At 46.8% G+C, this 12097-nt stretch overlaps 2 protein-coding genes across 2 annotated transcripts in view; one reads left to right on the forward strand and one right to left on the reverse strand.

Annotated features, from left to right (window-relative positions):
* The window catches only part of PIP4K2B (phosphatidylinositol-5-phosphate 4-kinase, type II, beta), a gene marked incomplete at its 5' end in the record, with an annotated part of 26240 nt that extends 22136 nt beyond the window's left edge, over positions 1-4104 (forward strand). Inside the window, one exon of the mRNA XM_010843133.1 lies at positions 15-4104. Coding sequence (XP_010841435.1) covers positions 15-95 — 81 coding nt within the window. The remainder of the gene's footprint in view (positions 1-14) is intronic.
* Positions 4105-5404: 1300 nt separating this feature from the next.
* Positions 5405-12097, reverse strand: part of PSMB3 (proteasome (prosome, macropain) subunit, beta type, 3) — a 9480-nt gene continuing 2787 nt past the window's right edge. Inside the window, exons 3-6 of the mRNA XM_010842692.1 lie at positions 11692-11799; positions 8111-8288; positions 6398-6492; positions 5405-5502 (exon numbers count right to left, since the gene is read on the reverse strand). Of these exons, the coding sequence (XP_010840994.1) occupies positions 5454-5502; positions 6398-6492; positions 8111-8288; positions 11692-11799 (430 nt within the window). The 3' untranslated portion in view covers positions 5405-5453. The remainder of the gene's footprint in view (positions 5503-6397; positions 6493-8110; positions 8289-11691; positions 11800-12097) is intronic.

Raw genomic sequence — 12097 nt, forward strand, 5'->3', positions numbered from 1 at the left:
TCTATGTATTACAGGCGGGGGCCGAGATCTCGACTGTGAACCCTGAGCAGTACTCCAAGCGCTTCAACGAGTTCATGTCCAACATCCTGACGTAGTTATCGTCTACCTTCAGCCAGAGCCAGCGTGCTGGATGTGGGGTCGGGGATTGGAAGAGAGAGAAGGTGTTATCTGGGCTAGATGGGAGGGCGGGGAGCAGAATGGGGGTCGGGGAGGGCTTTAGCAAGGTGACTGCAGCCTGTGACATTGAGAGAGACTCCAGCAGGAGGGGAGGGGATGTGCCATGCGTGCGTGTGCTCACAGGATGTAGCCTCATCTGCTTACCCTTGATTTCCCCGCCTTTGACCTAGGTTAAAAAGGTGTTTCCTTTTTGTTGCCTTGTAACGTTGTAAGATACCTTGGGGCTAGAGATGATTTTCTGGGTTTATTTGGGGTTTGTTTCTGAAATCTCATTGCTCCAGATTTGCTATTTATAGTGATTTATGTCATCACCCTATCCACCATCCCTGTCCCTGCCCTGCTCTCCGTTCCCTCAATTAAAGAAGCACCCACAGACCCAGCGAAGGGTCCTCTCAGAGCAAAATGCTCTGGTGCCGGAGAAGAGGTTAGACACCTCGGCCCTGCTGCGTTTGATCTTGTCTGGTTGACTTAGTTTCATGGAGTATTGTGCACAGCTTCCTCTACCTTTCTGGCCTCGGCTCCAAGTGAAATGTTACATAATTCCTCCATCTAAACGCTGTCCCTCCCAAAGGCGTGCTCCAGGTCAGCATCAGGCATCTTGGAGCAGAATCAAAGAGCTCAGAGGGGAATGAGTTCATCCTCACGGGATGGTCAGGGGTTGGGGGACCGCTGGTTCTCAGAGAACCCCATGATCATCACCCAAGCCCCAGGCTCTTTGCAGCCCCTGGAGTGCAGACATCATCTCTGTGAATGAAGCCTGTCTCCCACTGAGTCAAGAGGAACTAGAAAGCACCTCTGGATATAACAGGACCCTCATGCTTACATGGTTATTTCCCCTTGAGAAAACTCCAGAAAAGCTGATGAGTATCAAATGAGGTCTTGTGCCCTCCATCCATTTGCTTCCTTCAGATCTTCTCCCAGGCATTCTCATTTGTAGGTGAGCTTTTAGCCGGGGCCTGGGGCACTCCTTACAGAGATACCTCTTCAAGCCCCAAGGCTTCCATGCAGTAATGTGTCGCCTGGATGGTTGTGGCCAGCAGGAATGGTGTACCCCGCCCTCCCCTTTGGAGTGTGCCACCCAAGCCTGAGGTTGCTTCTGAGTCACTTGAGGATCTGACCTGGGAAATACAATTTGGAGGCCTGATGTGCAGTTCAGCCTGGCCCAGCCTTGGAGCTGTGTTTCCTTGATGCATAGACTTTTTGTATACCTGCCACCACAGGCCTCCTCAGGAGTGGCATCTGGCTGCTTCCTTCAGGATCTCTACCACCTTCTGAACCTGCTACTGAGGCCTCAGAACTGCGTCCTTTTGTGAGGCCATCAGAGCAGTCTGGCTTGGTCAGGAGACAAAACAACTCTGTGCTGGGGGAGGTACATTCCTGCGTCTCCTCACCTCCTCACCAGGAACTGGGGACTTGGGATGAGATGTGGTGAAACTTGTAGATAACTGCAAATGGAAAGGAAGTTTGTGGAACCATTTTGAATGAATGGATTGGCTTCTTAGGCTTTCTTCAACCTGGCCAAGCTCAGCTTCTGAAGCAGGAACCAGCAACATCTCTGTGCCCGATGCACAGCATTTAGGTCAGGGAGGAATGGAAACCATGTTTTTGGATTCTACTGGGCTGTCGGAACCCTTCTGGAGAGGCAAATGGGCCAGACAACTGCCCTGACCCCCGAAAGGGGCTGTAGGTATCTCTGGACGTCAGCAGCAAGATTGCGAAGTGACTTGGGAAACTTGTACCAAGTGGCTCATGGAGAAACAGATTTCACTTAGGGAGGGGTTAGTAGGAATAATGTCTGGACTTGATTTCCCCATCTTCTAATCAAGAATGAAAATTTGAATCTGCTCCTGGTCGGGCCCAGCAACTCCCGAGCTTGGCAGGCTGTCCTCTTGGGGCCTCCACAGCCCTGGGCTCTCTCCAGCTTCCTGCCATTTGGTCTGCTGATCATGTCCCTCATAATGTGTATGAAAAGTGTAACCAATTGTTCCCAGTTAAAGGTGAGCTACCAGATACCTAACTTCTTTAACATTGAGTTTTTGTGGGGTGTGTGGTTTTTGTTTTTTGTGTTTTTTTTGTATATTGTTTACATTTTGAGAGGTAGCATTCTGTTTTAAATGCTCTTTTTGTTTTTCTGACAGTATTGTTGACTGGGTCAAAACATTTAAGCTGTGGTTTGGTGGATTTTAAATTTTTTTTAAAGGTCATTCTCTGCTATCTTCAAAACCTTGGGTTTGGTCCTTTAATTCCTTTGGCATTCAAATATCTGAAAGCTATTTATCTTGGTTTATACAAGGTTTTCCTCTTCTTTTTGTTAAGGATGAAGATGTTAAATTTGGTTTGCAGTTTGAATGTAGAGAAAGTGAAGTGATCCCCAAATTTTTGTCTGTCCCTGCTTTTTTCCCAGTCCTACCATGCCTTGTCTGGGCAGTAGAAGGCGTCCAGGGGCAAGTGACTACCCTCACCATCACTCTGGAGCCAAGAAGAAAAGCTGAATGGTTTTATGGCATCCCAGAATAATTTGGGGTCTTGTAAGAACAAAGGCGTAAGAACAGGACACAGCTGCCTGGATGGGGCCTGGTTGGGGATAAGGGAGGATTCTTCTCCATTCTTTCCCTCTACCACTTAACCAGTCACAGCTCCTCCCATCCTGCCCCTCTTCTTCTGAAAGTCTGTGCTGAGAAAACTCTCATCTCCCAGGTCTCCGCACCAAAGCGAGAGTTCCCCTGAAAACTCCACCTCAACCACTAGAAGGCGGCCTCTGGCCCTGGTTCCTGTTAATGAACCACTGAGTCTTCATCCCCCAGTACGAGCTCCTTCCCTGTGCCTTCCAGTGTGGGGGCTACGGGGCAGGCTAGGAAGCCAGCAGTTCCAGGGGCACAGCCCGAGGCAGTGCTCCATGTCTCCTTATTTAGCTCAGGGGTTACTGGTCTGTGGCATGTGCTACAAGTCACCCCTGTGGCTGAGTGGCACTCCGTAGGTCCCCACTACAGGCAGCTTATCCTCCCTGCTCCCTCTTCCTCCTTGCGTTCCTCTTGCCTGTTTAGGCCTCACACAGGTTCCCTGGTAGTGCTCAGGGCTTGGGACTACATGCTCCTGCCCTACTTTCCCCTCTTCACAGTCTGCCAGGGTCTGCCCCGAGAGGTGGACCAAAGACCCAGGACTTTTCTCAGTAGCCAATCCCACCCTCCTCTAATTGTCTTTTTATCAAGTTGAAGAGAAAATTTCAGCAATCCCCAGCATTTGAGCTACTCAAATGTTAGGGGCCAGAAGGGACGGTGTGTTTAAAACCACCCTTAAAAGGCTCTGGCCTTAGACCTGTGGCTCCCCCAGTTCCAGGGACCCCACATCTTTCTGGCAGAAATGTGGGGAGGGGGCTCCAACCTGAGCACAGGAATCAAAGGGAAAACATTCAAACTGCCCCCAAATCTACCAGCCATCTCCAGGGGCTCTGTGACGCAGCCCTGGCCTTCTGAAATGTGACACTTACAAAAAGTGTCTCCAAAGGGAAGAGGAGACCTGGCTGTCCCTGGCGATCCTTTGGAGGCTGGGGGAGGAAACTTCCAGAGGAGTCCCTTCTCCTTGCTCAGAGCCATTTTGGGAGGAAGTGGGAACCAACAGCCTTTGGGGGTAAGGCCTGGTGCCACTCAGCACACCCAAGCATCAGGTCAGGTCCTTGTAGTAAAAAAATGTGAAGTTTAGATTCAGCTTTTGGGGGAGCAGGATAAACTACCACCCTACCACGTGTGTGACTTCTCAATTTCCCACTGCAATTTCCATTTTTTTAAATAGGAATTTTCAACCCCCTGTGCTTGTCTAATGTCTGCTCGGAACAATTCGAGACCCTGTTACTGTTTAAAGATGCATGCATGTTAGAAGATGAATCTCCAACCCGGGGAAAAAAATAAAACTCAAAAAAGCTTTGTGTACACACCTGTTATATGTGAGTCCTTTGGAAATAATCCTTTTATCTTTTTCCTAATTAGAAGGTTTTGGTCTCAGTTTCAGGGACTGCTTGGGCTAAATCTGGGCTTGAGTTTGAGTAAGAGTCAGGACCTTTGGTCACTCATTTTCAGATGCTGTTAATAAGCAGTGACTAAGGTGGTGCTCAAGAGACATGGATTCAGTAGGTGGGTTTGGAAGATCCCCTGAGGTGGCAATGGCAACCACTTCAGTATCCTTGCCTGGAGAATCCCATGGACAGAGCTTCCAGGCGGGCTACAGTCCTTAGGGTCACAAAGAGTCAGACATGACTGAAGCGACTTAGTATGTACATCTGCAGGGCCTGTGCCCCTGGAGGGTCCACCTGTCAACCACATTTACCCTCACCCTTGCCCTCTCAGAGGAATGGAGAAACTGCCCACACTTCCCCAGTACATACAGCCAGCACTTGGTGGAAGCCACACATCTGTCCCAGCTCTCCCTTGACTAGCTATGTTGACTTTTAACAAGTCACTTCTACATGCCTCCAGTTCTCCACCTAGACTTTTAGCTTAAAATCTAGTGGTTCTCAAGAGTGTGGTCCAGGACCACACCTAGGAACTTATCAATCCTCAGGGTCCTCTGCAGCTTGGGACGAGAAACTGCTTTATCAAGCCCTCCTGATGATTATAATGGAGGCTAGAGTTTAGGAACTACTTGCTTATTAGGGGATCTGCAACAGGTTGCAAGCTGGAATCATTTGGGGAACTTTTGGGAAAAACAGGTGTCCAGGCCCCTTTAAAAGGCCAAATAAATCAGGGATCAAAATACCTGTGTTTTGGAAGCACCCTAGGTGACTAACATGTAGCCAAGATTAAGAAACTCTACTGTGTAAGGATATTACTTATGGATATGTGGCCAAATTTCTACCTGAAACAAAGACTATTGAAGGGTTTTCCAAGAGTTGAGTATAAAGGTTTCTAGGCTTTGGAGTCAAATGGAACATGGGCTTACACCTTTGCTCTGCCACAAAGTGGCCTTGGACAAGTTACTTAATGGTCATTAAACAAGGAAAAAACGTATATTGCCTTGAATCGATATGGTGATTGAATTCTAGAACATCAAGCACCTTGTGCGGTTCCAGCACAGCACGTACCCGCAAGTGATCTGCAGATGCCACCCCCACTGGTGGGCCAGCAGAGCACGCTGCAAGTCAAGAAAACCTGAGGGCTAAGCTGTACCCCAAGTACTATTTGTAACTGCCCAGCTGGGGACAGAGATCTGTGGTAAACGCTCAAAGAAGCAGGAGTGAAAGAAAATCTTTTATTAAAAAAAAAAAAAAAAGGCTCTGAAAACAGTTAGTCCATGCGGGCCTTCAGTGTCCTCGTGGTGATTTTGTCCTTCTCACTGCAGGGGGAGAAAGTCACAGAACATCTAAATCCACGAGACTACAGAACAAACTACAGCAAGAGCTGTCCTAACTCGGGTTAGCTGTTTTGCCCATGCTACACTAACATCAGCTTGTTCCCCTGGCCTGTGGTGAGGAAGGGGGAAATGGAGAAATTTCTGCAGGTGAAGCCATCAAGAGCTGGGATGACTCAAGGCTGGAGTGTGAAGCACTCCAGAGCAGGGCGAGGGCTCCCCCAGCCTGGAGAACAAGGAACTGAGGAAGCGGGTATGAGGGTTTCACTTCAGTGACTATAAATTCTCAATATCAGCCCTAATCTGTTTTTCACAGGAATTAAGCAGGTCATCCCGTAACAAAAGGGTCCAAATGGGACCCTTATTCTGGGACACTTTCCAAGGAAAGCTGTCGGGAGGGTACCTTTGACTTTAGCCAGTCAGATTCCTGGTGACAGCCCCAAACAAGAGGGAAAGGGTGGCAGGACTCTGGCTAGGGGGTTGGAAGGTGGTCACTGAGCTCGGTACACCATACAGGTGTGGCTTCCATGCTGGGGGAGAGGAGAGGAGGGACCCAGGATGTATTCTGATCAATCTGCAGGAGCTCTGCACAGGTCCCTGAGATTTTGGGAACATTGTTCAGGAAGGCAAGAAATGTCTACTGTGAGCAAGAGGAGGTGACTCGGGGCCAGGGAGCCTCACTGGACAGAGGTTGGGGGAACGGAATCCAGGTAGGCTCCCAGCTGCCACCCTTAGGAAGCACGGATATCTGCTATCTGGTGCCTGCTGCAAGAACCTTTCTTATTTCACACCTGACTCGGGGGCTGGGAAGATGGGCTATTTGTGCAGGAGGGGAGAGGCACGTGTCTGCAAAGCTCCCAGACTTCTGACGCATACTCACATGATGTGGACAATGACTCCCATGCCTGACACCGCATCCCTGTCCACAGCATTCAGCATGGCTTGTGAGATGGTTTCAAACAGGTGTTCTGGATCCTGCCAACAGAGTAGCAGCCTTTCAATCCCCAGAACCTCAGACCTTCACTTGGTCTGGCTCCTTAATTCTCTTTTCTCTAGGCTCAAGGTGCCCAGCCCAGGCACCTCCTGTGTCTGGAGGGATAGTACCCTGGGTGCGAGAAACCCCCTCAGCCCCTTCTCAGAAGGAAGCAGGGTTACTAAGATAAAGTTGAGGCCCTGAACCTCCTCCGTTAACCAGCAGTGTGACCTTGAGCAAGTCAGTGTCCCTCCACAAAACCTCAATCCCTCTTCTGTAAAATAGAACAGTCCCCACTGCTCCTCTGTGCCTCACCAGCTGTCTGATCATCTCTCCTCCCACATGGCTCCAAAGTGCCGCAGAACCTAGCCTGTCCAACCATGGAACCATTTCCTGCCAAACCTCTTCCGTCCTCTACATCCTCTATCTTGGTTTGCTTAGCTAGAAAACTCAAGTATCCTCAGTATCTCCACCATTCTCACTTCTGTTTTAAGGGACTAAATCCTCTAGACTCTGGCTGCCCTGCTCCCCCAATGCCACTTTCTTTGCTCAGGACCTCAGCACCTCCTGCAGGTGCCAACAGCCCACCGCACCAACCTGCAGGCCTCTGGCTCCTAGGGTCTCTTACTACCTTAGACACCATGTCAAAAGAAAAAAGTGCCAATTCCTTGGCATGCCATCCAAAGCATTTGCAAGGCTCATTCTGACCTCAGGCTCCGCCTTCCTCCACATTCTGCCCACACTCCAGCAACCACAGCAAGCTCTCTCCAGTCACTCCACTCCCCAGGCCCCTCCTGAACCTCTAACCTTTGCACAGGCTGTTCCTTCTGCCAACCAGGTCCTTTATTTCCTCCTCTTCCCCGTCAACTTCATTTTATCAGATAACTGGGTGTCTGTCTGGCTTCACTGGCTGCAATGGGCCCTTGAGGATGGACTTCCTGGTTTCCCTGGAGCCTGGCAGAACTGGCACACCAGTTAACCCTCCCTGTCAGGCACTGCTCCCATCTTTCCAGGCCATTTCCTCACACCACCCTCGTAAGACAGGTTCTACTATTATCCCTGCTTAACAGCTGAGGAAGTGGAGGCATAGAGAAGTAAAGTGACTTACCCAAGAACATAACCAATTTAGATGGTAGGTAGATCTGGGTTCCCAACCTAGACAACCTGGCTCCACAGCCCGTTCTGCTGAGCTGCCTCTAAATAATCCTACACCCTGTTAAATGTTTATTCAATGAATGGATGTGAGAACCCCATAAACTCCAATGAGGAATTATTTGTCGCTGTAGCAAATATCTGACTGAGGTCTCCTCACAGAAGGCGCTCTCTCTGGGAGCCAAGGCTCTGGCAGATGAAGTTTCTAGACACCCTTCCAAGGCTCAACAGCTGTGACTTTCTCTCCTGCCCGCACCATTCTCCCCATTGTTGTTGTTATTTTGCGACCCCATGGACTGTAGCCCGTCAGGCTGATCTGTCCACGGGATTTCAAAGGCAAGAATACTGGGGTGGGTTACCATTTCCTTCAGGGATTCTCCTCATTACCAGTCAGGTAAACACATTTTCGCCTGATGGTCAAGGAGTGGGCACCTCAGAACTCAGCCCCACTCCACGCCAACAACTCACCATGTTGGGCTCCCAGAGGGACTCGCACATCCCGTACATTTGTTCAGTGCAGGTACCACTGACTACAAAGTCATCGGTCACCATGGGGCAGCCAATAAGGTCTAGAGAGCAAATGAAAGGCTTAAAGGTCTTCGGGTCCAATCCGGCAATGACCGGCTCCGTGTAGTAGGGCCCAAACCTGTGGGACCAGGAGCAGAGAGAGAAAATGGCACTCAAGAGCATTTCCTTTCCTGTTTAGTCTATCCAGACAAGGCCCTGGCCCAGATCCAAATCCCCCTTCCCCTCCTCTCTTGCCATCTATAAATGCTCTAAGACTTTTTCTTCTTTTCTCTGACTCTTACCTTCATATTCCCTCACCACTGACCCTCTCTTCCTCTTTCTTTCTTCGGGAATTTTCTTTTTTTTTTAACCTGTTCTTCCCTATCCTCATCCAGGTCCTATCACCATTCAGTCTTCTATTGATACACCTATACCTTTACTCCTTTCAAAAAAAGATTTCAAGCAGTTTGTAGAAAAACACTGAAAATAAAACTGAGCCACAAAAACATAAGCCGTTTGCAATAATATGGATGGACCTAGAGATTATCATACTAAGTGAAGTAAGAAATACTATATGGTATCACTTACGTGGAACCTAAAATATGACACAAACTTCTTTGTGAAACAGAAACAGACTCATAGACACAGAAAACAAACTTACAGTTACCACAGGGGAAAGGGAGTGGGGAGGGATAAATTACGAGTTTGGGGTTAGCAGATACTATATATGAAATAGTTAAACACGGTCCTGCTCTACAGCATTATGTTCAATATCTTGTAAATATAATGGTCATTTAATATCCTGTAAAAAAAAAAAAACCACGTGAAGTGAAAGTTGCTCAGTCATGTCTGACTCTTTGCAACTCCATGGACTGCATAGTCCATGGAATTCTCCAGGCCAGAATACTGAAGTGGGTAGCCTTTCCCTTCTCCAGGGGATTTTCCCAGCCCAGGGATCGAACCCAGGTCTCCTGCATTGCAGGCAGATTCTTTACCAGCAGAGCCACAAAGGAAGCCCAAGAATACTGGAGAGGGTAGCCTATCCCTCCTCCAGAGGATCTTTCCAACCCAGGAATCAAAATGGGGTCTCCTGCATTGCAGATGGATTCTTTACCAACTGAGCTATCAGGGAGGCCCTTGTTAAAAAAACCATCATGGAAAAGAATATGCATATATACATAAAACTAAATCACTTTGTGCTACTAGAAACTAACAAAACAGTGTAAATCAGTTCATTAAAAAAAGGTCTTCCTATGCACCACCACCAACAAAAAACCCCTCCAAACAGAATGCAAGACACTCAAACTAAACACAAAGTTTTGTTCTGAGTCTCCCAGCAGGCAAAGCAAAAAAAATACTCAGTGAGGTGGATTATTGTCATTGTCTGCCATCAGGAAATAACAGCTCATCAGAAACTTGCTCTAGACCTTGAGATCTGAGAAGAATCTATCTTAAGAGATCTTCATTTATTATTTTGAGAGGAAAATACAGTTGATTAGGCAGGAGACATTGTTAGAACATCGGACCAGCTCAAGGGAGAGCTGACCCCTTTTGTGGGCTAGTAGCCAATTTTTATAGTCTCAAAGACAAAGAAACTTCCTGCCGGAAGGGTGGCATTAGGTGATTGGTTAGGGTGCTATAGTGTGGGTATTTTACCTAATAGGGAGTCAGGGAGTTGGCTGGTTTAGGTCAGGGGGTCTCAAGGCAACAGCTGTTATGGGGCTTAGTCAGTTCCAGAGGTGACCCTGGTACAGGGCCCCACATCTGTGACCTTGGTATAGGGCTCCACAATCCCCACTCTTTTTATTTATGGGTCAAATCTTTGGCCCCTTAACACCCTGCTTGTGACTGAGTGACTATCTAGCCCCATCTCAGGCCATGGGGACTCAGGTCACCGGGGAAAGGGGTGATGACTGCTCCAACTTCTTTAGGCTGAACAGGGATGTCATAGGGTCCTGGGTCATCATAGGGATCTTTATATAGGAAATACTCAAAAAGTAATGGCCAGTATCCTCAACAGAAACAGTAAGTAAACAGACATTATTCATGTCTTATATCAGTTCTCAGTAATACCCATGGGCATGATCTTAAGGTACAACTTTGTAAAAAATAATAATTCTAAATAAAAAATAATAATTGTTAGGTAGAGGAAGAGGTGGAAGTAGTGCACTTTGATCTGGTATTTCTCAAACAGATCCCGAGATATCAAATTTCTCTAAGAAATTAATTTTGTATTTTCCTCTCAATAAACTGAAAATAAAGTTAAATAAGAATGTCCTGAATTATCTGGGTAACAACCTTAAAACTAAATACAACAACACAACTCAGGGCCTGTGTTTATACTTCCAGTCATGTTGATGCCAAGGTACCACCTGAAGGTTAGTGTTTACTTTTTATTGGCAGTGTTTCACAGAGGTGCCTGAATGGATTCTCTGGGATCCATAAGAAGTTTTTTACTTTAAAAAGGGTCTGTACATGGCTCAATTTTGCAAATCATTGCATTTGCCTATCCTGCTGAAAAATCAATGACTTCAGTTGGACTTGTACAGAAAGCCTGGTTACAGTAGCTAAGAATCTAGAATTTTCCAGGTCAGCCTCAATGTCTCGTATTTTTATTACGAGTAAACATGAACCATTAAATATATGGAACCTAAGTGTGAGGTAATCTGTACAACTCTGTAAGATTTCCCCCCATATCTGAAACTAATACAATATTATAAATCAATTACACCTCAATTAAATTTATAAAACAAAACAAAAGAAACACCTCTCCCTGCCTACCCCCATAAAATAGTTTTTCAAAATCTTTTGTTAAGCCTTTCTCAATTTGGGATTTTTAGAAACATGGTTATTACATATGTCAGACAATTCATAGCTAAGAATATTAACATCAACCAAAAAACAATAACTCTTATTTTTCAATAGTAAAAAGGCAACAATATTGCTCCACATATGGAAATGGCAAAATTTTAGTTTTAAAGCTAAAGAGTACTTTTGTAACTTTTCTATAAAGTCAAAAATTATTTCAAAATAAAAAGTTTAAAAAAAATAAAGAAAGAAAAAAAGAGCTCAACTCGTCTTCTTACCACCCAGTTTTGCCCAGAGATGGATGGGGAAAGTATCTACAGGCTCTCCCTTCAATTTCATCACAACTTCTGGACTGAATTCTACAATTAGGGGCCCCTTCTTGTCTCACCATAAAGTTACCAAATGTCAAAAATTAACATACGCAATTCCTAGATTCCATGTATTCCAGAGAATCTAATGATCACAACAGAATGAACTCTGGGGTAAGGGTGGCTCCTGGCTGGGAGACTCCTGGGCACACTTTGGTAGCATTAATTTTGTTGCCTGGGATCAAGGTTATTTGCTTTCCCTGCCTTCTTCTGAAGTAGCCCTTTTTCTTTCTTATTTGATTGTTAGGCCCAGAGAAAACATACCCCCCAAAATAAGGATACTGTCCTACAAATAAGACATGAGTCAGCCAGGGGAATTTCCTTCCTAGGTTTGTTCCCCAAGTCCCAGGCTACCCTTCTACTCACCGTTTCTCGTACAAAAGGTTGGCTACCATGCTCATGAGGGTGTAAGGTTTGATCTGCCGGCCTTCCTTCAGCTCATACAGGTTCAGCCGGAACTTGAGGCGCTGGGCACTGTGGTAGAAGGAGACAGTGTGTTAGCAAGTAATTGCTGAATGTCCCCTGTGTCCACCTCATGGAGGTCAGGAGATGCCTAAGGAGACACACAATCCCAAACCTGCCAAGAGACTCCTCCCCGTCTCCCAGTGATTTTCTTACCCGAAGTCCAGCCTCATGCCCACTTTGAGGTTTTGTCCAACACTTCTACCTGTAAACATGCCACTCTGCTAACCTTTTTCCTCATTCTTTTTTTGAGGTGAGAAAAGGGGAGTAAAGAAGCGGATTCCCAACCCCCCCCACCCCCACCTCCCCA

Source organism: Bison bison, unplaced genomic scaffold (assembly GCF_000754665.1).
Source record: "Bison bison bison isolate TAMUID 2011002044 unplaced genomic scaffold, Bison_UMD1.0 scf7180017864180, whole genome shotgun sequence".
NCBI classification, from domain to species: domain Eukaryota; kingdom Metazoa; phylum Chordata; class Mammalia; order Artiodactyla; family Bovidae; genus Bison; species Bison bison.